Here is a 26,700-nt window from a genome sequence, read left to right as displayed (position 1 = left end):
TAGTGATCTAAATTTGTGACAAAACCGGCCCTTGAAATTGGATAGAAATTGAGTTCAAGATGTAGATGTCTCCCCATGTTTGCCAAGGTAGTTCGAAAGCAAGAGATGGTCTTGATTTGGCCATGGAGCAAGTGTCTCAAAACTATGATCACACCTCTTGCGTGTTGCAAAATACTAGATGGGATTGTCCAAGCACACATGATGGAATAGGTATTTGCCATTGAAATGCCTCTTGTATGTATAGCGAGAGAATGATGACAGATCATCACCTCAAGTAAGTCATAGATCTAAATTATTGGGGTAAGTCCAATAAATAATTTATTCACTTATTGTATAGATATCATTTTATTCACTTCTCACGCATTTTAGTGGTGCAACATACACATTCCATGGATTCTTTGCAATATATTCCAAGAATAATCATGCTTGCACTATGAACAATTGTGTTGACACAACAATGTCCTTTTGAAACCCTTGGATATTTCTCCCCATTGAATGAACAAAACCAAATAAAACAGACAAACCCACTATACTAATGATTTTCTTAACGCCTTTTGCACAAAATGAAATAGAAACATACATTAATTAGGAGTTAAACACCAGGTTAACACTTCATAATGCTAGCTACATATACAAAGTAGGCACTTCACAACATCAATCAAGTTTGCAAACAGAATTATGATGCATCATCCTGCATTTTATCAATAACCAGTGTGATCACATACAACCTTTCCGTACAACTCTTGCTGATTCTCACAATATAATTTACAAAAGAGCAATCTGCAATGCTATTTTGACGATCAAAAACTATAATCCGTATTTTGATTGATACCCATCACTTAGATCCAACATCTGCCAATAAAGTACCTTTTCATAAACATAAATGCTAGTATCTCATATACAGAGTATTTGAAATCCTTTTCATTCATAATAGTTAAAAATCTGGAAATATACTCCTTAATCATCACAGTAAAAAAACATGCATCTTTTCATATCTCTGAGATTGTTCAAGATTCAAGACTAAGCTTCTTTCTCATACTTAAGAGGCTTAACAACCTCCCAAGTGAAATCAGGGTCATTACGACCAAAATGCCCATAGGCAGCAGTCTTCTGATACCTCTTATTCCCACCTCGTCGAAGATCGAGATCAATGGCAATCATACCAGGGCGGAAATCAAAGTTTTTCTTTACAATCTTCAAGATCTCAGAATCAGGAATGCTACCAGTGCCATAGGTATCCACAAACACCGATAAAGGTTCAGGAACACCGATTGCGTAAGAGACTTGTACAAGGCATCGGCGAGCAAGATGAGAAGCCACAACACTCTTAGCAGCTTGCCTCACAATATAAGCACCACTTCGATCAACTTTTGTGGGATCTTTACCAGAGAAAGCACCACCACCATGAGCACCCCATCCACCATATGTGTCGATGATTATCTTTCTTCCGGTTAGACCAGCGTCTCCATGAGGGCCACCAATCACGAATCGGCCAGATGGGTTTAAGTGGAAAATGGTCTTCTCATCCAAATACTTTTCAGGAATAACTGGCTTAATCACATGCTCGCGCAAATCAGAAACAATTTGATCATTTGTGACTGTTTCATCATGTTGAGTTGAGATAAGTACAGTATGAACTCTGAGCGGAACCATAGCACCTCCTTCATTTTTGTATTCCACAGTAACCTGAGTTTTTCCATCAGGTCGAAGCCATGGACATGTTCCATTCTTCCTAACCTCAGTTAGTTTTGACCCTAGTTTTGTAGCCAAGACATGGCTCAATGGCATCAACTCCTCTGTTTCATCTGTAGCATATCCAAACATATGTCCTTGATCACCTGCACCAATCTCTTCTGGCTTTTTTGTGAAGTGGCCATGAACAACTTGTGCAATATCAGGACTCTGTTGTTCAATGTTCACCAATATTTTGCAGTTATCAGCATCCAAACCAACTTCTTCAGATACAAAGCCAATCTCTCTACACGTGTCTCGCACAATCTTTTCATAATCAACCTTTGCTTTAGTTGTGATCTCACCAAATATCATCACCATATTCGTCTTAGTACAAGTTTCACATGCTACCTTGCTCTCAGGGTCTTGTTCCAAACAAGCATCAAGAATTGCATCTGAGACTTGGTCACAGAGTTTATCAGGGTGTCCTTCATTCACAGACTCGGAGGTAAAGAGGAATGTATCCATTTTTCAGTCCAGTTCTGTAAACGGTTGGTTCAAGACAATGCATCAAGAGAGGTCTATATTTTAAGCTTGTGTAGATTATGAACCAACATTGCAGAAACATGAAGTGCACAAACTGACCAGTCAGAACTTACCAGCAACACTTGAGATTGATTTCAACAAAGAACAATAGCAATGATTCAATTCAATTCATAGTTAAATGAAAAATATAGAGCATTGTTCGCATCATATATATAATGTGTTTCTCCCGATTGGACAACGTAGAGTTAGTATACATCAGTGGCCTAAATGAGACTAAATATGGAATATTATAAGGTTTCTGTTATTAGCGTTCTTTACAGCCTTATAAGACAACAATCATACAGTCATGATTCAGTCCTTTATCAGGCTTGAATATGTAAATGCTGTAAAGCAACTTAATATTTATTTTTGTTTTAAAAACCATTAGTTTTTTATTTATTCAAGCCTTCAAATATTCCTACTTTATTTACTGGGAAAAAGATGGCTTTTAATTATGTGGAATACCAAAAGATCATGCTATAAGAAATCTATCCACAAAAAAAATAAAATCTTAACGAAACCCTTGATAGATGTTCTTCACCAAAATCAGTCACATGCATAGTTTGGAAATTAAATATTGTTACGATATAGACTATTATACAAAAACTGCGAAGAAATTTTTAACGGAGATAAGAACCTGAGAAGCAGAAAAAACAGATAGTTTTAAGTTCTCGATGTGGCAAGAGTTATCTGGATAACAATCCTATCGGGAAAGCATTAAAGAGAAACAAGCTTTGAAATGACGAAGCGACCTTGCTAACTGTCAAGAATGCCTCTTAACACTACCACGCGTCAGGAGGATAGGTAAAGAAACATATTGTAAGCTTAAGGAAGAAACCTTTTTAAGTATCAAGAAAAGCTAATATAGAGAAGAAACACATAGTTTTCACTTGCTGATATGGCATGAATTATATGCATAATAATCTTATAACAAACATAAAAAAGAAAGAAAATTTAAGAGGAATAATTTATATTAGCGAGCCACTACTAAGTGGCAACACATTCTCTGAGGGAATGAGAATCTTTTGCAGGCTAGTAGAGGAAGCTTGCAAAAAAATGCAGTCATCAATACAAAAAGGCCGTAAACATGATTACTTTCCTAATAACCTATGGTATGGCGAGCTTACTTGATTAAACCCCGAGGATATAGAAGGTAAGGAATCTTTCAGATAGGAAGGAAATCGTGGACAGGTCACAGAAACAGAAACCTACCGTGATCCATGATTACATGCATACCGTAATAGCTAATGAATACCTAAAAGGAATAAACGGAGATCATGCTAGAGAAATCGTAAATATCTTGAAAAGAGACAAACTATTCGATTCAGGAAAGGAATACCGTGAACAGCGTGATTACATGCATGATCGTAAGACGAAAACCAATATAAGGAAGCTTGAAATTGAAGCAAGATATGGCGAGCTTATATGAGAAACAATATACGATATAGCAAAAGAAAACCTTCACGTGATTTTCAGATGATTATACGCACAGTCCGGTACATGAAGGGAAAATCTAGAATAGAAACAATAGTCTTTCGCATGATTAATCCTGGGAGAAAAACAAGCAAAATAAGTCTAAATTTCTTGAAAGATATGGCAAACTTTACCTTGCGCACTAAATAGATAATTATAAAAAGAACAAGCCATAGCAAGGATGGCATCCATAGTAATACGAAGAAGAAACCACAGCAAGGATTACACCCATAGTAATCAGAAGAAACCACAGCAAGGATTACATGCAAATAAATCCGATAAAGAAACCATTGCAAGGAATACACACATAATAATCAAAAGAAGAAATCAATCATATAGCAAGCAGATATTTGAGGGTGTGAATCAAATATATGGCGAGCTTATCTCAGAGGATATAACAGAAGGAAACCATAATATTACTAAGAAGAAACAATTGCAGAAGGAACTTGAAGGTGTGCAGAGAAACTATGGCGATTTTACCTGTGGAACCCGTAAGAGCAGAAGATTCAGAGGAACGAATCAGATGGAAGAGAAAACAAAACCAGCAGCACCTAACGCCAAGGTTATTCTTATTATACTCCAGCAGAAAAAACCACAAGTTCTTTCTTTTTTCCATTTTCCATTTCCCATTATTCTTCTTTGTTCTTTTCCATTTTCCATTTTCCATTTTCCATTTCCCATTATTCTTCTTTGTTCTTTTTCTTTTCCATTTTCCATTTTCCCATTTTCCATTTTCGTTCCTTATATGTTCTACAAGAATGAAGTCCCAACACACACCACAAAGAGAAGCACTTAAGTCTTGGGAGATGGTTCAACAATGAGTGTGCATCACATTGTCTCATGTCCCATTTCATGCCATGCATTAATCGATCTACCCACCCACCATCATCTTCTTCCGATTAGTGCCCCATTGTGCATCGAATCAACTAACTACTCATTCCCATCATCAATTGGGATGTTGTTACAACAACGTCGTGGTCGAATCATTCCATGGTCAGCATGGCATGTGTTCGAGCAATGGAGCCACGATTCATCAAGGCATACCACCCCCCCCTAAAATGGTTTGTGGTAAGAAGTCCTAGCGAGAAAGTAGTAAAAATATAGAGAATTAACTGCTTGCAAAGCTTAGCATGCAACACCCCTCACTCTTGTCCTCCTTGGATATATTATCTCAACGGCCCTTTTATCGAGTGGAATCAATCATTATTACATCACAAATAAAAAATCTTGTGGCATGGCATAGGAGATAAGATATCATAAATAGTAAGTGTGTTGATGATGATTACAGAGGAGAAGCACTCTAGCAAAGGAAACGAGTGTTGGGATCAACATGGCATCATCTTAAAAATTGTGCATACGAACTAGCAGCATTAGAGGAAGAAGCCTTACGAGGCCACACATGAAGAAAATGTTCGCCAATATATGAATGTAGGAAATGGAAGACAAGGGCACACAAAATTGTGCACGCATGTTGAAAGAGAAAACGTCCGAGCAAAAAAATTATTGTCCATACATCAAACAATGATCCTAGCATTTGAGCGAAGGCAACTTAATTGGCAAGTGGTGTCTCCTCATTGTCAATTCATCACAAGAACACCCCATAAAAGAAGAGCCAACGAGAGAGTGAGAGAACTTAGAAGTGGGGAAGATTTAGATGGCACCCCATGTTGAGTGATAAAGATAACAACAAAGCGAATGCAATGTAGTGTAGAGCAAATATAGAAAACAAGGTGGGATATTGTTTGGGTTCCATATGTTGAGTCATTGAGTGGGTTACCACAATAATATAGACAACCATTGCACTTGATCGGCAAGTTCTTATTAATCCCCCTTCATAAAGAGACACGAAAACATTTGTTGGAGGAAGAACAACAGCCAAGAAAATTCATGACGTTGCTCTATTAAAATTGTGGCAAAATAAACATGACATGAAAATGGGGCCATCAATTTCAACAATTGTTGTTGAATAAAAAATTCTCTATAAAGTGCCAAAGGTGACTACAACACTTAAATGTGGCATAGACTTAGTTTTGACCTCACTAAATGGAAGGAATAGAAAAATAAACCAGAAAATGCCAAAATAGGAAAAAGATATGGAAACTCAATTAATATTGGTGGGTCAGATTACCCAAGGTTATAACTATACATACATACATACAATTTACAAACAAACAAATATTGGTTTTTGTATAATTATCCAAATAGTTGAACCTACTACTCATCATGGCCCATTGTATGAAGTATACCTCACATGAAACCATGAGTCGTACATGGGAACATACTTAGGGTATGTATGCTATGTCATGGGGTTATGCATGCTACAACATGGGCATTTTCATTCGATGATCATGTGATTATACATGGTAGATTAGCCACTTAATTTGAGAGGCGAGAGTGACCGACTTTTGGAAGAGTGTGTTCTTTCTTTCCATGGTTTATTCATGATCAATGATCCTTTGAAGGCCATCAATGACTCATGGAGGAGAGACACAATGTTGATTTTTGTTTTGATTGTGTTGGCATGATTTCAGATGATACCCTTGGTAAATCACAATTGGTTTGTTATATACTCTATTTGTCTCATTTCTTTGTCATAGGCTTCACTAGAAATTTTTAATGAGCACTTTGGGTCATTAAAATATATATGCAATTAGTGAAATATTGATACCCATAATTAAATAATTACATAAGAGAATAATTGTGTTTAGCCATTACTAGAGTGATCAGTGTCGTAACTAGATCTATTAACAATGTATTAATGACAAATGACATTATGCTTGATGCTAATGTAGTATGTTTCTTGTTTTTCATTTCAAATGTGAAGTGTTCAATATGAACTATCCTATTTTATAAATTGGACGAGTCCTTTAATATGCAATCATGCACGATGGACTTGTGACCAACCTTCTTCTTCTTCTTTTTTCCAAAAAAAAACTCCTTCCATTAGTTATAAAATTTTACAAATGAGGCGATTATGTACAAATCCCTAAAGGGACGCGATAGTTCCATCTAATGTGGAAGCCCATTGACTCAAGAAAGGGAGAGGACGACCATTGTTGGACTTGTGACCAACCTTGAGTTTGCCACTACATTTCCCATGTCAATTTATTAAGTATTAAAATATTGGGTTATCATGGATTTGCCTAGGAGAGCGAAACACACTTTAATGAATGAATGAGAAGGTCGCCAAATAGAACTCCATGCAACACATTAAATGTAGCATTTTTGGAAAAACTCATCAAAATATCACCTAATAAACAAAAGCTCAATTGAGACACGCCATCCACTTGGTAGCAAAGATGCTAGGTGTGTGCCACAACATGTTGATACTCCAATGTGGCAGATATTTAATGTTCATCCAATCTTCCCCCATATATCAATAATCTTGCTCCATCCCTCTCATGTTTTTCTCTCAACCTCGTTTGTGCCCCCATCATTTATCCAACTAGATGCTTCTCATAGACAAAAACTAAATTGTTGTTACTTTGATAAAAGTTTTTATAGTTTTACGTTTACCACATTAATGTAAATAGAGATCATCCTTAGGTTTATGGAGGATTAGGAGATATCCTAGGACACGAGGACAACGTAGGAACTAACTTTACGAGTTCATGGGATTTGGCTAAAAAAAAGGATATAAAATCCTTGTTGGAGGATGCGAGTAAACAAGTCAATCATTAATGAAGAAGTTACCTTTGATTTGAGAGAGAGAAAGAGACAAAGCCCGAATGGATTTATCTCAGTTGGTAAGGTTGCCCAATGGACACCAGGTGGTCGTGGGTTCAACCCCGAAATTCCACAATTAGACAACCAAACCTGAAATAAGAGGTGAAATAAGAGATGTCTATGGAGTAATAGAGAGGTGTCAAACCCAAGATGTAGTGCTAGTAATGTAACGACTTACCACTAGGGTAAGCTAATTACGATAGAACAAAGAGAGAGAGAGAGAGAGAGAGAGATCGATCGATCGATCCTCACCAAAGTTCCACTCATGTTCCATAGATCATAATTGGTCTCTCATGGTTGTAAAATCGATATATGTGTGTGAAAGTAGGCCTTCTTTCAAGCATTGGAAGTAATGTGTATGTGTGAAAGCAAAGGCCTTCTTTCAAGCATTTATTCGTATAGATGTTGTCATGAGAACCTAATATTAGTGTCGTATCCAATTGGGTGTCTCATAACATGCTATGAGAGATAAATAACGAAGCATTGATTGCACAAAACGATGATATAGATGTTGCTATTTGAACAAGGTATTAGCTCCATATCTAATCTCACTCGTCACGAAGCATCATATGATTCTCGCCACAATAAGATAAGTAGTCAACAACAAATCATTGGGTAACAACAACTACCAATTCAACATAGCTTTTGGAAATTTGTTACTAGCTGCATTTATCAAATATGCTTGTGAGGTTGTTCAATCATATAATATGAGCATGCCTTAGTTGTTGATAGTAGTGCCTTCTTGTCGCTATCAAGAAATTTATGATTGAATTATATTACATAGACACACCCCAATACATATGAACTTAATATACTACCTAATAATCTTAGACAAAAACGCGTTCATCTTGATTTTCGTGCAACCAATCACTTCATATGCTTTTGATGGTGTTCAATCTTTTCACTGTGAACGAAACCCTTAGGTACTCACTCTCCGATGTACTTCTATGTAATTGTATGATCACTCGATCAAAGCCGTTGCCGTAATCACTTGTCTTCATGCGTTTCATCTTCTTCTTTTTGCTACCCAACACATTATATGTAAGATATGTAGATAGATGCAAGAACCTAAGAGGCAATAAAGTTTTTGTTCAACATTACGATACTAAGGTACAACCTACCCACGACATACATACAAAGGCATATGTATATGTATGTATGTACATATAATATGAGAAGACATGGATGGGATTGGGTTGGGTGGGGTGGGGGAGCCCATTTTATGTATGTATGTATGTATGTATGTATGTACATATGTCTCCGTGTGATGGATGTTTTTGAATGGTGGGCGCGAATTTACTTTAGTGACTGCAGTTTCCATCCTATTTTTGCGAACACATAGTATGTATGTATTATTGTTTATATACATTTATTTATGTATGTGTATGAAAATAGGTTTGAAAAAAATAGAGCAACACCTGCAACGGCTACATAATCAATCCTAATAACAATCAATCATAATAATAGTAGGAGGAAGACAGATGCACAGAGAAAGAGAAAGAGAGAGAGAGAGAGAAAGAGAGAGTTCTTATTTTTAGGACCGTTTACTCTGAGACTTGTTTTCTCTGTCTGTCTCTCCCTTCCCTCCCATCTAGCGAGCTCCGCATCTCGCCATAGCCACACACAACACACACACACACAAGCTAGATTAGGTTTATTCGTGCATACAGACCTCTCTTTTCTTCTTCTTCTTCTTCTTCAAACTCTTGCGGAAGAAGGATCTCCGTAGCTGCACTCAAGAACGATCTTCTACCAAAGAAACCCTGTCTTCTCTCCACCTCCCCCCCCCATCTTCTTCTATTTTGTTTTTTTTTTCACCCGCTCTGTTTGTTCTGTGAAGCTTTACCCGAATCCACCATGTCTACCTCCGCTTCCCCTCCAAGCTCTCGTCCTTCGAAGAGCTCCAAGCGGAATTCTGGCTCTTCTTCTTCTTCTTCTTCTTCTTCGAGGCGCGAGCTTTCTTTCCGTGGTTATCAGAGCAACGCTTCTGGTAAGTTGTCTTCTTCCTGTAGTACATATTGTTTTCCTCCGAATTCTGTACGAATTGTAATGTTTGTCTCCGGACTTTGTCCATATCGTGTTCTTTTGTTTGTTCTTGAATTCTGTACGAACTGCTTAATTCCTGAATTCGGCTTCATATTCCTGAATTCTCTATGAATGGCTTCATTCGGGAGGTGTCTTCTTGTTTGAATTGTCAATTCATTATTTTCGAAAGCATATGAAATCTTTAGTTTACGTCCATTACTTTCTTGTTCTTGGATTCTTTACATTCTCGTTAGTTTTTAAAATAAATCTGTCCGAATGCTTTCTCTACTTTGTATTCAATTTCATTTCATTTCCGTTCGAATTTCGTGGATATATCTCTTATTTCGTAAATTTCCATTGTTTCGTAAAGTTCTATGTTTAATTATGGTTTATTTACTTCTGATTTCTATGTGGATTTGTTTCGTTTTCAGATCGCAATTCTATGGATATTCTTGAATTATGTATCATTTGCTTTCTTTCTCTTCACCTGTCACTGACTGGTTTTTTCTTTTCAGAAAACTGTCTTACTATCTTCATTATTATCCTTTCATATTCACCAGGAAGTTGTTGACTTCTTGCTTCACGAATCACAGTAACGGTGTCATTTAATGGTTTCTTTCTTCTCATTTGTCTTCTAAATTTCTCTGTTTAATTCAGGCCATTCTAAAGACCCATCTATCCGCGAGAAAATCAGCGATCACAAAGAAAACTCTTCAAACATCACCACGGTGAGCGGACGACCTAGTCTGAATCTCAAGACACCTCCAAAGAAACCATGGGCACACCACTTTTCTAAAGTCTCCACGACAAGTTCACCAAACCCAAGAATCCTAGGGGAAAGGAACAGGTCGTGTTCTCCATTGAGGTCCGGATCACCAAAGGTAAGCACAGATCTTACTCCAAGGGATGAGCAGAAAAAACCACAGTCCACTGTAGATCAGCAAGAAAACTTCACACCGAAGGGGAAAAGTGTCACAGAGCTCTCGAAACGAATTCAGAAATTCCTTGTGGATCAAGAAACACTTTTGGGAGTCACAGATCCTGCAAAAAACGATATAGAAATCATAGGTGTAGCGGATGGGGAGAGAATCCAGGCTTCTCTTTCATCCCCCTATGATCCTTACTGTTCACCTTTTGCTGAGCGTCCTCAGTTCCTGCGTCTCCATGGGACAGTATCTTCAATGGAGACCCCAGAAGTGCCGCATAACACTGTGATGATTTCTGAGTTGGGAGGAGAAATTGCACACAATATTCATGTGATATTAAATCCACTAGTTCCACATGCAGAGGCTGAAAGACAACAGTCAGATTGTATCGAAGAAATTGAAGAAGGAGAGATTGTGGGAGTGAATTTTAGCGAGTCGCCACAGCCAGAGGAAGCAAATGTTCTGCTTGCTGGTGATGATGGTGAAGATGAAAGTATGAAAGGTTCACACCACTTCATCGAAGAAGAACATTCGACTGAGTCACTCAAAGAGAATTCATTTGTTCAGGGAGGAGATTTAGGAATTTCCCCATTAATGCAAACTGAAGAACTGTCTGATAAGGATGAAAACCAGAAACATGAGGAAGAAGCAGCACCACTCCAAGATGATGAAGGAGCCAATGAAGCTCAGGAAACTTTAAAAGAGAAGCTTGAACATTCAATTATATGTGAACTCAGAACGAATAAATCTCAGATGGAAGATGTTGAAGGAGTTTCTTCTGTGGAATATGATGATATTTCAGATGCAGAACTGTGCAAGGAAAGAAGCTATACCAGAGATATCTTGTCTGGTGTTCTACTTCTTTTCTTTATGGCATCAGTTCTCATGGCCTCTGGTAGCCCTGGACTTCTTCCATCATCTCTGAGGAATAACTACATTTCAACTGGTTGGCATGGAAGCAGATTCCATCAACCTTTATCAGTATTTCTTCAGAACTTTGAAGCTCTTTGGAGTGAAGAGCAGATATCTCTCTCTGTGGATGCACGCATGGCCATAGAAGATGCCAAAAATATCTACAGAAACATGAAAAACTTAACTGATTGGAAAGAACAGATCTATATCCGTGCTATTGAAGGTGGGAAAGATGTATACAGGCTCATGAAAACCTGGACTGATCAAGCCATTAGTGAACTTCACCTCCAATTTGAATTAACGTCCCACGTTATGGTCGAATGGTGGCGGAAAGCCAAGGATTCTGAATTTCCTGAAGGTAGAGCTCAACAATTTGAGTGGATGAAAGAGTATGATTTCAGCAATGAGGAATGGATGAATGAAGAAGAAGCAAATGCAGAGATTGTACTGAATGACTGGGAATTACTTCACGAGTTTGATTTACAGGAAGCAAACAAACTCTTTCGAGGGTCTGTATCCGATAGCGTATGGAATGATCTTCAAAAGAATGTCACTCGCTTGAGTGATATGTCTGCAGTGAAAGGTGTTTTGGAGGGTTTAATGAAGCTGAAAGGAGGGAGAACTGAGGAGGATAGGATGGAAGTTTTACAATATTTCTGGGAGTATGCAAGGTTGGCTTCTCATGTTGAAGAAGAATATCTTTCATTACACACAGGAGATCATGAAATTATCAAGGAATCCCTTTATGAAACAGATTCTCATGTTGACGAAGAATATCTTTCAATACACACAGTAGATCTTTCATTACACACCGGAGATCATGAAATTATCAAGGAATCCCTTTATGAAACAGATGAAATAGATATTATTGTTGAAGTGGCTCCTGAGGTATCTCAGAGTTCAGAAACAGAATCTGAGTTCTCTGGTAATGCTGAAATCCTGGAAGATGTAGAACTCAATACAGAACGCTTCTCTAAGAATACCACGGATGGAGAAGAAGCAACACACTGTGATCTTTCTGAGGACTGTCATTTTGATCTCTCTGAGAAACATCATCTCTCTGAAAAATCTCATCTCGAACTTTCAAAGGAGGATGTTCACTCTGATGTTCTTACAGCTGAAGAGGGGTACAGTGCTCCATCAGAAGAAACATCAACAGAAGAAGTTATGGAGCAGTACCTTGCATCAGTGACTTCTGAAGCCACAGCAATTTTATCTGAGGAAGTTGAAACTGGTAAAGAGGTGATGCCAATAGTAACCAAAAATGGCGTTCGGAAGACATTCATTACTCAAATAAATTTCTCTGCAAAATCTATCATTGCAGTTGCCATCACCACCCTATTGACCATAGGTGTGACTCTAATATTCTGGGGACGCAAATTCAACCTTTACAATGGAACCTCAGTGGTGACTCCACCGATGCCAATATCAGGTGTGCAGTTCCTAAAGAAGACACGACAACAGCAACATGAAAGCATCACAGCAAATAATAATGCATTGCGGGAGCGTTACAAAGACATTTCCTCAAATGATTTAAGAGCAGAAGAGGTATCGACCAGCTTGAAAGTTGAGCATCATGGTGGAGAGAAGGTCACCATGATTGAGGAATTGAATGGGAAGTTTGCTTCTCTGCTTCGATCTCCCGAACCAAGCTCTCGACAACAGCGGAATAGCCCACACCATGTGAGAGAGGATGAAGACTTGATTAGAAGTCCCCTTCCTGTTTCCACTAGTGCACATTCTCCATATGGAAGCTTCACAACCTACACGCTCTTGTCCAAGAAAGAGGTAACAGCAATTGTTGGCTGGTTTTCTATGACATTTTCATGCACCGATTCATTGTTTCTATCAAATTTGCAATGATTTGATTCATCAACATTGTTTCTATCAAATTTGCAGTCATTTGATTCATAAATATATCCGGATTGACGCCTTGTTTCTTACACATCTATTGCAAGCTGCAATTCATTCATGAGCATGCACTTTCAACTCATCGATTGATTCTGGTAGCACAAATTTCTAATTTATCAATTTATTTACTTTTTTACAGGGCCAGACAGTGGAGTCAAAGTTGACCCCCGTCAGAAGATCAAGCCGCCTCCGTAACCAAGAACCCACCTCAGTGCAACGACGTATTGCCATCTCCCCGCCATGATGGGCAAGATAGAGATGATCATATTGAATTTGCTCTTGCTGAACAATTACTTCTTGTTCTGCTCTACTAGTATTTTCTTTTGTTTTAGTTTGGTGTGTTTTTCCAAGTTGACAAAACAACAGCCCATGATGGTCTTGTAAGTCAGTAATATCTAATGTAGATTTCCGTGCTTGGTTTGATTTTTTCTCTCCTTCTCTTCTCTTTTTCTTGATACCATTTAAATGAAGCATGCTTTTGAGAGAAAATTCTCTGTTAATGTAGAAAAGCCTGAAGCTTAGCTTTCTTTACTTCGTTGCACTGAAAAGCATGAATCTTATATAAGCTTGCTAAATACAAGCCAAGGGTTCTTCTCATTGTGGCAATTTTTCACTTTGATATGATGGTATGGTGATTCTTTGCCTAGCCTAACGAACTATAGCTATTATTTATAGTTTTCCATGCGGAGAGATCAAGTGGGCATGTTTAAATAGTGTGAAGCATGCATGGATGGGTTATTCAATCCATTCCCTTGCACATATCCACTTCAACCCTTCATATTATTTTCTCAACTAATGATGTCAGAGTGAGGCACAAATGTTGAGGGCTTTTCTAACAAAACTGACATGTACAATCCTTTTAGCATCCAATTCTGCATTATTTAGTATTGGTAACATGCATATCAATGTGATGGACAGGATGAGATACAAGAGAATGAAAAATTCCGTATGTGTTTGCATGAGAAAAGGGAGGAAAAGTAAGTCTTCACTCAAAATAGTTCAGCATATTACATCTATGTGATGGTATTGGTAACATGTGCACCAATGTGGTGAGGTTGGGGTTTGGCGGGATTGGTGAGAAGAGTACCTGTTTACAATACTATATCTAGTAACACAGGAAGATAGGAAACAGGAAACAGAAAAGTAATACATCACCTCTTCAAAGGCTCTTTATTGACATAATGGGAGTTCAAATATTGCAGAATGAAAGATTCAACATATATTTGGCTTGCCCATTTGTGTCTTTGGAATCTGGAACCTCAAGAATGATAAACACCTCTTTTTCTAATAGCAGCTTATATCCAAAATGATCATTAATGTTATGTATACTACATTACCATGACGGTATATATCATATAATGTTTTTTATCTCAATGATCTTCTACAGGAAAGGCTCCCGTATGCAAGCTTTCAAGCCGCTTTCTACGTTGAAGTTCTCTCTCTATAGCACGTTTCTTTGCAGCCTCCTCATCAAATTTTTTAATAGGAAACCATTCTGGTAGTTCAAAATCTAGCCAAGCTTTTGTTTTTGTTACACTGGTGACAATATCTGTTGATATTCTAGATGTAGGTTCTGTCTCTTTATCAACCTTGTTGAGAAAATGCCGTAATCTGTATTCAGCTACATGAAGTGAAGCCAATTGAATTCCTGTGCCCACTGTCGCAAATACAATTGCAGTTGGTAAAGCCCTGGAAGGGCCACCTGTAATGAGTGAGACATGCTCATGTTAGAACTTGATCCAAATCATACACATATTTAAGGCTACTTTGTTGAGTTTAGACAAACATTAGAACTAATTTTGAAAATATAGGGACTACTATTAAATAAAGCTAACCAGGATTTGGTAATAGTTTTTGTTGCTTTTGTACAACATTGTAATTGTACATTTACCCAGTACAATAACAGATGTTCGTATGCATAATATGTATGTAATAAGTTCAAGTTGTAAGAGAATAAAAAAACAAAGGTCATTTCTCTCCCTATCTTCTTATCGCTCAAAGGTCATTTCTCTGTTTCAGGAGAAGCACGGTTTCTTGCAACTATGTCTTCTAGATCTTTATTTTTAACTCATCAAAACCCATATAATAGCAGCACTTCATGTTATGAGGCACTGTTCGGCTTTTAATGTTTCACTCTATGGAATTCACAGCACCTCATTATGTTTGAAAATGTTACATGAAGAAAGATGAGAATGTTTCCTTCTTAATGATTAGCACTAACCATGAATCCTGCCAAGAAGAGCACCGCTTGCAAGCCCTCCAAGAAAAAAATTTGCCCAATCATCTGGATCAGCAGCTCTAAGTTCACGTGTCAACTCTTGAAATCCTTCAGTTTTACACAAAACATTTTGCAAATCAGGAACTTGATTGGACATATTATTCGCCTAAAACTAGGAATTCACAGTATAAAATTGAAGCTCTGTTGGGTAGCTAGATAAAGCAAATATATGGTTTAATAACTGATGAATTTCGTATCTATACCACAAAAACAGCACGTGGCTATGGCACAATTGATTCCAGCTGATGTAAACCAACGTAGAGGGGGTTGTCTTTTATAAATTCCAATGCCTACACCAGCTACTGAGCCAATTGCAGCTGAATAAAATCCAAAAAGCGATTTTTGTGAGTTTTCAAGCACTTGACTTGCCAAGTCGGGTCCATGTTTATAATTGCAGTGGTTTACCAATTACATTTTATGCTATTACAGAAGTCACACGTGCCAGTTACAAGAGTATAAAAAATAATATCAAGAATGAGTTGACCAAAGCAATGTGTTGTATTTGACCATAGATTGAAATTGTTTTTGGCTATCAAAACACTATAGTGAACTGAAATTTAGAAACACAAGCAATATCATTAACAATCATTCCAGATGGAAACCAAATCTGAACAATGGAGACAAAGAAGGCTGAATTTCTATCAGTCAATCAATCAGCCAACCCTGAATTATATGTACCACAAGAGATTGTCCATTACAGTTAAAATGATGGTTCTAATCTCGAATTGAGCTGAGCTGTTTTTTTAAATGTTTTTATAGCAAGAAAAGAGCAAATTTTCATCGAAACACAGAAGAAGATGAATAATCACATAAAAATTTACGGTTAAAAATTTATGCTTTCTAATCTCAGATTGAGTCTGTTCTTGTACTAAGAAAGCAGCATGTTTGGAGTGAAGCATAGTGAGAACTCAAAAGATTCTTTCATAGACTCCAGAAAAACAGAAGAAGATGAGGAAGGACCTCTGGCGATTTGAAAATCAAAATAAAAACATGGATCAAGAAAACCAAATTTGAAGACACCTTGAAAAATGTCTACCAAAGAATGAGGTGCAGCTAAAAATAAAGCTTTGGATCTCTAATTGATTTGTTTCTACTGCTTAGAGAAATTCACATTCTAATAAAGAAGAAGTGATTAAATAAAACAAATTTATCAAAAGATCAAAAAATTCTCTTCTGAATTATACATGGCAAAATAAAACACATGAGAAGAAGGAAGATGCTTCTTCAGAGAATCAAATCAAGCCGAAACACAATACTAGAAGAAATTGATGTTACAATCACAATCAGAAAATCCGGCCCCGGAGAATATATACAGAACCGAAACTCGACAGCACAAGGAAACGATTTCACAGAAGATTCGTACACAAGAGGAAAAGAAAACGAAGAAGAAGAAGAAATGCAATTCTGAATGGCGAAACAAAATTGTAACAAGAGAAAGGAATAACCTGCACAGAGAGAGCGAGAAACGATACGAGCAGGCCATCCCTGGCCTCCTTGATAGTCCAGAGGTCTTCCTGCGGGACTGATTCCATGACTGCGTGGAGGAGGACTCCATGCCTGGTGAACCTTTCCATCATCTGTTCCTGTTCCTGTTCCTGTTTCTGCGTCTGCTCTGTCCATGATCGAGAACACGGAGAGAATTTCAGTGGGCCAGCTCCGCCACGAAGAAGAAGAAGAAGAAGAGGAGGAGGAGGAGGAGGAGACGAAATAAAGGTTAAGGAAATTATAGGAGATACCCTTACTCACTTTTCCAAATTCTTCTCATCGTTCGGACGCACCGGATGTCCACCTAATGTCTCCGATTCTTATCTGCATCTCTTGTGATGATATATATATATCCATCCATATTCACAAGCTAATTGACACTACCCAATTTAATTAATGTCGCCAATTCATATCTCCATGTCTTGTGATGATATATGCATACATATTCACAAGCTTAATTGACACTAGTTTCTGTTGATGTCATTCCTAATCGTTGATCCTTGGTAGCCCATTCATATGTCATTGGGCATCACATCACAACAAATTACTTACCCATGCTAGAGTTAATGTTTCATTAATACCTTTTATCCAATTGTTATTAGACGCATCCCTTTCTCTTCTTCATTTGGCATATAGTACTAGTGGAAGAATTTGTTTTTTTTGTTTGCTTTTTTTTGTATTATGTAGACATGGCTAATGCAAGAGTTGTATGCCAAACTTCTCCAAAGAAATTACCTCAAGCTCAATTTATAATTAGTTTTATAATGAACAAAAAATCAAGCCTATTGCTTGAGACTCAAACATTCAATGACATCATAAAGCAAAAGCTATCACTAAAACAACACAAACATAAATTTGAACTTCTAAAGTTGAAACTAATACTCATGTGAATTTACACTTTCATCAAGGTTTGGTATTTCTAAATGAAGAAGGTAGTAATCAAAAGGCATTCTTGAATAAGATAGTATATTTTGGTATGGCAACAAAGGCTAGACTTTGAAAGACTTGGAAGCTTAGTATATATCAGACTCCCTAGAAATGAACATGAGCATGAATACATCCCATGATTGATAATGGGAGTTCAAGCTTGGGACTAGGCTTGGTCTATCCATTGACTCCTTGACTAGGCCACAAATTGAGTTTCACACTACATTTTTATTGTTTTGTTTAATAGCCTATTGAAATGTCAAACAAAAAAGAGTTTGTTAACTAAGTATAGATTTTTATGATATACAACATTAAAGCTGGGAAACAGTGGTGCACAAACAGGTGAAACCATAACACAAATATACAATTATGAAACATTACAGTAGTATTTGCAATCATAAGTAAGCTGAGGTAATAACATATACTTTGTGCAAAAGGCTCATGAGTTTGAAATCTAGCAAAACTTCGAAATTACAATGTTAATTTTCGTGAATAGTCGTTTCCTACAGATGGCAAAGTACTTTCCTAGGCAATAGTCATTTGCTCCATCATTGATCACAAGAATTCTACAAAGAAAATGGCTTGGGAACAAGGTTTATTATGTAGAAAATTCCAATCAATGCAAGAGATGACTAGCAAAAGAATGTGTTCAACAAACAAATACAAAAAATTGTAACCAATTAACCACCTATAAACACACAAATGAGGAAAAAACCGAATATTAAATCAACAGTGCTGATATTTTCCCTTACACTCCACTCGAAAGTTTTTTATCATATGCCAGGTGACTTCCCCCATGACAATTTGAGAACCTTTTGTATATAATAAACACACTAGATATTGCCATGAAGCAGTTTTACAAAACAGATCCCCTTTCTTTTCTACAAAATTCTCCATTTCTCTTCATCAAGCTCCTTTCTGTCTAATATAGCAAAAAGGCACATAATGTAGAAGCTTTGCTTTTCGTATCCTGAGGATCATTCACAACATCACATTCCCAAAGTGTTTCAGGCAACTTCTAGTATATCTTTAAGATACAGAAAGAAGTTTTAGAACATGTTGAAAAGCCAGACAAATTTGCCACCTGTAGAATCAAGCCAGATAGTTGTATATCTGTGGGTTTCCTTTGTCCCTTTCCAGATACTCTCTATCAATCAAGCTCTCTATCCTTTTCTTCAAGTCTGCGGGCTTTATTGGAAATTTGAGCTATAGACAACCAAACAATAATAAAGCTCGTTACATAAGCATTTACGGCAATACATCACACACAGAATAATCTAAATCCAAGAAACCCGAAAAATGGACGCACAACCTGTTGGAAGAGCTCAGTTATCAGCAAAGTATGGCTCAGAACCTTTCTTGTCTTCATGATGCGAACTATCGCAGCATCTATCTGCAATGAGACCCACGTAACTTTCAAACCATTTCATAAAACAAGAATACTCTTAATCAGGAATTCTTCATTATGATTTTTGATTACCTGATACTGTCTATCCTGAAAGACCCTTTCTGTTGTACTTGTATTTTCTTCAATGGTTTCTTTCAGCTGAATGGCATTGACCTACATCCATAAAAGAAGTTCAGTTATAATGCTGATCTTCAACATGGGACACATTGCCTTAAAAAGCAGAGAGATCATTGCTTATGCCTTTATTCGGAAAAGGGGGGCAACGAAATCTTCATTGAAAGCAAAGGAATCTTCATCCTCAACATCTCTTCCTTTAGGTTCCTGCAAAAAGCACAGAAGGTAATTAGAGCATGCTAACAGCTTCGACCTCACGATTCTTGACAACTTTAGTCATTCATCCTTGAAGCTGCAAAGTAAAAGGACTACAATATCATGGAAGCAGATCAAATATGCTAAGATAACAACACATGGAATGTATAAAAAACATCTTACCTTTCAAATTAATTATATGCGTTCAAATTTTATACCTTTGTCAAGACTCTAACTTTCCCACAGGCTAAAGACTGAAGAGTTCTGCGAAGCTCTTTGTCCTCAATGGCTGTAGTGTCTTTGATTTCTTGGAAACTTAGCCTATCAACACTATTGAACAGCATCAATACCACTGTCTACACATGCAGACAGAAATCAGCACAAACATTCGAAAATCTTCGCAATGATATAAACAAAGCTTTTGAATATATGTACATACCTGGAAAAGCGATACTGATAGTTCTTTCTTCCCCTTGGGATAATCAGCTTTCAAAACACAATGACCCAAAGAGTTCTGCCACATAAGCCTACGCCCACTATGCTTGCTTAGATAGAACTCTTTAAAAATGTCCTGCATCCAAATAAATAATGATCAATGCACTAAAAACTTCAATACAACAAAACCATATGGCTGTTACCAAATGGCATCCCCAAAATACCTCCTTTTCAGGATAATGACTTTGATTTCCCTTCTGTAACTTTATACTTCAGATTTTGAACGTAATTGTCATATGAGAAGCATTACTTTTCTTTCCCATCATTTTCAGAAGACCATCTTGCAACTATCTAATGTGGTGGACAATGAGACATTAAAGGCAATCTAGTTATGTTTCGTACAGAAACCAACAGAGATTATGATAATGATAAAATTGTTATGTTACATTGATTGGATGCAGAATGTAACTAGAGCCAAAGTTAACAGACATTCCAGGACATTTTAAAATTTACATCGACTTTCTAAACACTAAGATTATGCCATTAATCTAGTGTTTCAAACCTTAATTTAGTGAATGGTCTCCTCTTTCAACAAATTTATTGTCATCGTCACTATAAATTCACAATATAATGGCATGTCATTCACATATTGTACTATAAAGTGAGTCAGTGAGGATTGTCCTTGTAATTTAAAAAAGTAACCAAATAGAATGCAGGCACTACATTTATGTCACCATATTTAGTGGCTCCCATATATTACTTATGTATATTAAGATATAACCAAGTGGCCCTTCCAATACCTATAATGTTGTCTCCCACAACACATAACCCACCATATTTCCAGCTAGATTCAAGAAAAGTCACATTGGAAAATATCCACTTACCACGTGTGCACTAAACACGCAAAGGTCTTACCTGATACACATTAGATTCGTGAGGTAGCCTAACTTCCATAGGTGGGTATGTTGGCCAGTACCTTCAAGATAAAGCAAAACTAACAGTTAGTAAGAAATGACATTGCAATGGGTGAGATAAATGCATCGAATTACATTGAAAATCATCAACAATTAAAACAAAAACTGCTTCTAGAATACTAAGAAAATACATATCCTAGATCAGTTTATCACATGGCTTCTGGCACCTTACCCAGTTGTTAATACATGCACACTCATCTCAATGCCAGGAGGTAACTTGGTTCTAGCTTGCGAAGACTGCTTAAAAGACTCATTAATTTCCTTTGAGAGTTCAATATCCTGATACAGAAAGATGATGTCACATCTCCTGAACTGTGAATATATCCCTGAAGGTAATAATTTGTTAAGCTAGCTTACTTTGAACATGCCTTCCAGTTTATTTGTGAATTGGCTACCACATTCTGTTTTGAGCTGTAGCAGTAACAAGGCCATTTTACATATCCAACCCAATAAAAAACATTATGCAACACAGTGATGTGGAAAAACACAAGAAAACCAAGTGACCTTGGAAATCATTGACTTCTCAGCATCAATGGATGCACTTTTCCCTAGAAGGAGCCTTTTTGCCAGATCCTTCTTATAGAATGCTTCAAATACATCTTTACCCTAGTAAACACAAGCAAAAGTATAGTCAACAGTCTCTGTAACTGTTAAAAACACTAACAATGCAGGTATCATTAAATTCTGTATTATATAGGTTCTAACCTGTATAAATCTGAACAATATAAGCACTCTATCCAAGGTACTTTCGAGCTCCTCTTCAGATGTACCTTTATTACCAGCCCTCAGCTTGGCATCGATGAACTTTGCAATTAGTTCTGCTGGTCGATTCTGCATTGCATGTTAAAATGAGAGAAAACAATGGTTAAGAACCTAGACTAATCAGGAAACAACCATAATGATTCAAGCAGCACCTGACGCAAATTGATAAGGTGTTCAAATGCATCCTTAATAGCATTGGCAAAAGCTTCATTTTTGGAGAAGCTCTCCTCCCAAACCATATCAAGACGGGCTTTGAAATCTAGAAGCCATGAAACCATGTCTTTGTCTTTTTCATCATCCATAATAACACCATTACCAGAGGCCTTAATGTATGCACTTAGTGATTGTTTAAGCAGCTCTAAAGCTCCAACCCTTGAGAACAAGTTATGCATTCGTTGAAGGTCAGAAATCCGATTTGCATCCATCAGCATACTAAATCCCTGTGTGATGAAGTTTCATATAAAATTAGCTGGATTCCAGTGTATGTGAAAATTTCAAAAATACCCCAGAATCGTTCTTTATTTTCCCAAATCCCTGAGTCATTATTTCTCCAAAAAACCCTTGGAGAACCCCACACAGGGAGAAAAAGTTGAAATTTTGCTCAAATAACACATGCTTCTTTTGTCTTGACAGGAGCATTTGGGGAAATAATGAAAACGCAAGGCACGGGAAAGTAAAGAAAAACTCAGGGGTAAGTCAAGAGTTTTCCACTACATAGGATACCTATAGTAGCTGACCTTATCCAAAATGACTGATGTGTGACGTTCAAGGAGCTGTTTCTCAGCAGTAGCAACTAAAGCCTTACGAGTAGTAGCATCCAAGTAGACCAAGCATCGCTCATGCTCTTCATGTAATCTGACCTGTATGTATGAGATTACTTTAAGAAATTAGAAACCTTTTCAGACACTCGATTGTTGCAAAATAACAATGAGCATTTCTAACCTCAACATGCTTGAGATAATCCGGTACATCTGTCTGTTGCATAAATCGAGTTCCTTCTGCAGCATAGAAGTCTGATGTACAAGAAATGAAGGGTTTTTCGAAGCTCTCCACATAAATACTCAAAGCACTGAACATTCGAAGAAGGTGTTTTAAGAGGGTCCGATCAACAGTCTCACCCAGTCTGTCTCAAGCCATCTACCGATGTCAAGATGGAACCATTGCCACATCAACAAGCTAGTATTAAAACAAGCAAATGTGCATATGGAATATACCTTTCTTTTTCAATGACTTTTAGTAGACCATTCACCGTCTTCTGCTCTACTTCTGAGCATAACGCCAAGTGCTTGCGGAAGAGTTGTAGACCCATATCCCATAGTGACCTTGCATTTGAAGCCTGTATCACATATGTTCGATCCAAATATAGCGCTATGCTACGGATCATCAACATCTGGTCACAATGATCATGCCAGCACTTTTCAACAAGTGATAGAAAGACCACGGCATCCGGACTTTGACCAACTAAAGATTGCAGTTTGTTAGCTATGTGCATCTCACATTCTTGCTGAAGCCGATTATAGAGATTGCTTGCCATTTTGTGCACGCATAAGTCCTCGACTGCCTGCAAGAAAATCAGTCAAATTGAAAATTTATGAATATCCAAATTTTACACTGTAAAAGCACTCAAACTACTCCGAATTCCTTACTCGATAAAGTTCCTCTAAACTGCATGATACAGGCTGCTTTAAATGTATGGCAGTAACTGCTTCCCGTATTTTAGCCCATGTTACCTCTTCAAAATTTGTTGGAAGCTTTGGTTTGTCTAAAAGAAATACAATATATCAGAAAATTGTAACACAGACACAATGTATAAATATATTAAGAATTAAAAAAATCTTAATCTTCACTGATCAATCATCAATGCATTATTCAAGTAGACATGGTTTTTACATTGCTTCAACCTAAGGAACTGACTATAGTGAGCAAGAATGCCATTCACATTGGAAAGAGTGTCATTAGTGAAAGATTGATACTCATTACCATAAATGTGCAAGTAACACTCAGAAGCAATTAAGCAAGTAGACATGGGCTAAATATTACAAAATAAAAGATACACCTAAAATTTACATAACTATAAGTTTCCAGATGTCTATCACACATGATCTGACATGCACAAAAAATTTGAGCACTATCATTTTCAATCCTCTCTTCTTGTGAATTATGCCATTATGTAGATTATTTGCACAAAACAGAAAAATACAATCCATTTTATTTCCACACTCTGCTAATAATACATAGATAACAAAAGTGGTTAGTATATGACACTTGAGTTCTAATTTGGAGCAAACTTCATATTCAAAACTTTCATTGAACAACTTCTTTAAGTTTTTCAAATTTGTTTTAAATGTTTCCATTTTGATGTGGTAATTGGGAATAGAAAATGTCCAGACCACCATGTAATGCAAATTATAAGAAAAAACAAAAAACTTTTTAGGATTTCTGTAGAAAGACTATACTTTTTCTGATTTTGGTTCCTCTATAAAGGTTTCTAACTGGCACCTAGAAAAATTCAAGCAGCTACTTTGCTGAATGATGGCACCTTGCATTAGCAGACTATTCCTACCATAACATGACCTTATCGGGATGCATTGCAAATTTACTGGAATTTGCTAGTAACATTTCCAGATTCAGCTGGATATTGTTCCCGTCGATAATATTTCCAGCTGAGTACAAAGTTTAGTATAAACTTTCATATATTCCCTACGTTGAATTTTGTTTCATAACCAGAAAAGTTTTAATTTCTGACAGAACGTGCACATATATTCCCAAGCACTAGGATTCTAGACCACTTTCAGCACACTGATTAATTAACCCCTAACAAAGATCAATTTTAGAAAGAACTCACCTTTGAAAGGTTTGATGACTAATCGTTTCGGTTGAGGAGGAGTGGCCTTCTTTCGTGAGAGATTTGCAGCAGTTCCAGAAATAGACGAGGATCCAGATAAACCTTCTGCCTTCATATCCATGAGGATATCCTCTGGACCGTTGTCTCCTACACCTGCGGAAGGATTGAAGAGTTGTGCACCATCAGATCTAGGGTTAAGGCCATCAGGCAAATTTTGATGCTGTTGTTGTTGTTGTTTAGGTTTCTTGATCATTGTGTCGTTATAAGAGTCCGAGGCTGAGGGGACCGTGATGGCGGAGGAGGAACTGAAGCTAGTTGAAATCTGGCTTAATGGCCTCTTTGGATGAGACATGGGAGGGAAGGCCTGGCATCTATCTGACAATTTCCTCTCCTTCTACTGCCTTCCTTCTCTGTTTCTTTAGGTTCTACCTTCCCTCTGCTTCCTTTTCTTGTTTCTGCTTCCACTCAAACTCTCACTCTCACTACTTCCTTTTTGTTGCTTCTGCGCTCTTCTTGCTTCCCTTTCCGTCCTCTTCCTGTTAGGACATCTACGTCTGTAACTATCTCTGCTTTTACTTCTTTCACTATCTCAGTTTCAGCTTCCGTTTCTAATTATTCTTTTCCTTCTCCGGTTCCTATGCAGGAATACGTCTGCGCTTCTGCTTCGTTTTCTGCTTCTTCCGAGGAGATATTTCTGTGCTAGGAGGAGCTGGAAGGAAGAAATCTAAAGGAAGAAGAACAACCAAGAAAGAAAGCGCGTCCTTTCCTGCTTTTCTGTCAGTTTCCTTCTCTGTCTCCCTCTCTCTCTCTCTCTGGACTCTGCTATTTTTCCTTCTCTCCTACCTGTTGTGAGTCGTCTGTTTCTTCTTCTTCTGCTGCTGCTGCTGCTGCGGAGACACTTCTGTGGGAGGAGGGGCTTCGCCCCCGATCGGCCGATCGAAGTAAAGAAGAGAAGAAGAAGAAGAAGAAGAAGAGAAAGAGGAGGAGGAGACGGTGCATAGCCTCTCACAGTCCACTTTCCAAATATCCCCAACGATGCCCTTCCCTTCGGTTCTCAGTATTTACAATAATGCCCCCGCGCATCCTCACCAAACAAAAACTAAACGAAAGAAAGCCAACCCAACGTGTAGGTGGCTAAACTATCGTCTCCTCTCCTTCCTTTGTCCGTGAGGACAGCATTACGCACACATTAAAGACCATTTGACTATACCCTACACCCCTCTTAGGACGAATTGTCCATGGAGCTGATTCATGACAGCTTGCTAAAACAACTTTTCCTCTTTTCAATTGTGTATTTGATGTGGTACTCCATTGACGTGATACCATTATCTCAATTACAATGCTCAACACCACATATATCGCAACAATCATTTTGTGATTGATATAAACCTAGGTTTGCACCTTCCTTAAAATAATGCTTAAAATAACAACAATAAGTAATATAGCCTATGGTAAAGCTCGTTAAGTCAAAAATCTAGCTAATATCAGTGTTGTATGTGACAAAACAGAGTCTGAAGCAAAACATTGGTGCATGAGGAGAATAGATAGATAACATGAGAAACAGGAAGTAAACATGGTTGAAACCCAAGGAGAGGAGAATTTTGAGAAACATGAAAGCAATCAAAGACAATTTACCAATTATAGCTACCAAGCTCATCTAAATGGGACTCCACAATTAATGAGCCAATATCAATGTGGATGTTTCTCAACATATGAGTTACATAGCAATTTGCAAGAAATCAATTCAAAATGTAAAAAATGGTACCAAGTTTTGTTTTTATTAAATAGTAACCAAAGTAAGCACCATAACTTTCAAAAGAAGTAAGTGTATGCATGAGTGAGTGTGTGTGTGTATGTGTGTTGATGCTACATTAAGTTTAAAAAGCTACAACGAAGCCTTCTAGAGATCCTTCCAATTGTTCAAAGACCCAACGGTTGATAGATAATCTCTTGGATGATGAGAAACAAACCAAGCAATTCACAAGAAATTCAAGAGTTCATACATCTATTCAAAATCTCAACAATAGCATTAAGTTTTTATTTTTCAT

General features: G+C 37.4%; 4 protein-coding genes across 5 annotated transcripts; 1 reads left to right on the top strand and 3 right to left on the bottom strand.

Annotated features, from left to right (window-relative positions):
• Positions 1-931: 931 nt before the first annotated feature.
• Positions 932-4,329, bottom strand: LOC147848816 (S-adenosylmethionine synthase 2-like). The gene is made up of 2 exons (XM_087338084.1): positions 4,210-4,329; positions 932-2,213 (listed from the first exon to the last, which is right to left on the bottom strand). The coding sequence occupies exon 2, from the start codon at positions 2,197-2,199 to the stop codon at positions 1,021-1,023; it is 1,179 nt and encodes a 392-aa protein (XP_087194210.1). The 5' UTR covers positions 2,200-2,213; positions 4,210-4,329; the 3' UTR covers positions 932-1,020.
• Positions 4,330-9,266: 4,937 nt separating this feature from the next.
• On the top strand, positions 9,267-13,636 carry LOC147848815 (uncharacterized). Its single transcript, XM_087338077.1, has 3 exons — positions 9,267-9,445; positions 10,138-13,106; positions 13,369-13,636. Exons 1-3 carry the CDS (start codon positions 9,313-9,315, stop codon positions 13,471-13,473), a joined length of 3,207 nt encoding a protein of 1,068 aa, XP_087194203.1. The 5' UTR covers positions 9,267-9,312; the 3' UTR covers positions 13,474-13,636.
• A 749-nt stretch (positions 13,637-14,385) lies between these two features.
• On the bottom strand, positions 14,386-17,202 carry LOC147848814 (uncharacterized). The gene is made up of 4 exons (XM_087338070.1): positions 16,953-17,202; positions 15,711-15,824; positions 15,451-15,555; positions 14,386-14,931 (listed from the first exon to the last, which is right to left on the bottom strand). Exons 1-4 carry the CDS (start codon positions 17,125-17,127, stop codon positions 14,600-14,602), a joined length of 726 nt encoding a protein of 241 aa, XP_087194196.1. The 5' UTR covers positions 17,128-17,202; the 3' UTR covers positions 14,386-14,599.
• Positions 17,203-18,622: 1,420 nt separating this feature from the next.
• Positions 18,623-25,264, bottom strand: LOC147848813 (cullin-4-like). Of its 2 annotated transcripts, XM_087338076.1 has the most exons (18): positions 24,653-25,264; positions 23,454-23,569; positions 23,022-23,368; positions 22,750-22,930; positions 22,545-22,667; positions 21,960-22,247; positions 21,751-21,876; positions 21,550-21,651; positions 21,403-21,456; positions 21,218-21,324; positions 20,987-21,047; positions 20,076-20,207; positions 19,855-19,992; positions 19,568-19,648; positions 19,400-19,480; positions 19,232-19,312; positions 19,004-19,125; positions 18,623-18,889 (listed from the first exon to the last, which is right to left on the bottom strand). In XM_087338076.1, exons 1-17 carry the CDS (start codon positions 25,002-25,004, stop codon positions 19,012-19,014), a joined length of 2,484 nt encoding a protein of 827 aa, XP_087194202.1. In that variant the 5' UTR covers positions 25,005-25,264; the 3' UTR covers positions 18,623-18,889; positions 19,004-19,011. The 2 variants fall into 2 exon arrangements, with proteins under 2 accessions (XP_087194202.1, XP_087194201.1); XM_087338075.1 differs by having other exon boundaries at positions 18,623-19,125; positions 24,653-25,262.
• Positions 25,265-26,700: the final 1,436 nt, after the last annotated feature.

This window comes from Azolla caroliniana, unplaced genomic scaffold (genome assembly GCF_043228905.1).
Source record: "Azolla caroliniana isolate FFs.n. ecotype wild unplaced genomic scaffold, voAzoCaro1.0.p SCAF_211, whole genome shotgun sequence".
NCBI lineage: Eukaryota > Viridiplantae > Streptophyta > Polypodiopsida > Salviniales > Salviniaceae > Azolla > Azolla caroliniana.
The sequence above is the reverse complement of the archived record's forward strand: the minus strand, read 5'-3'. Positions and strand labels throughout refer to the sequence as shown.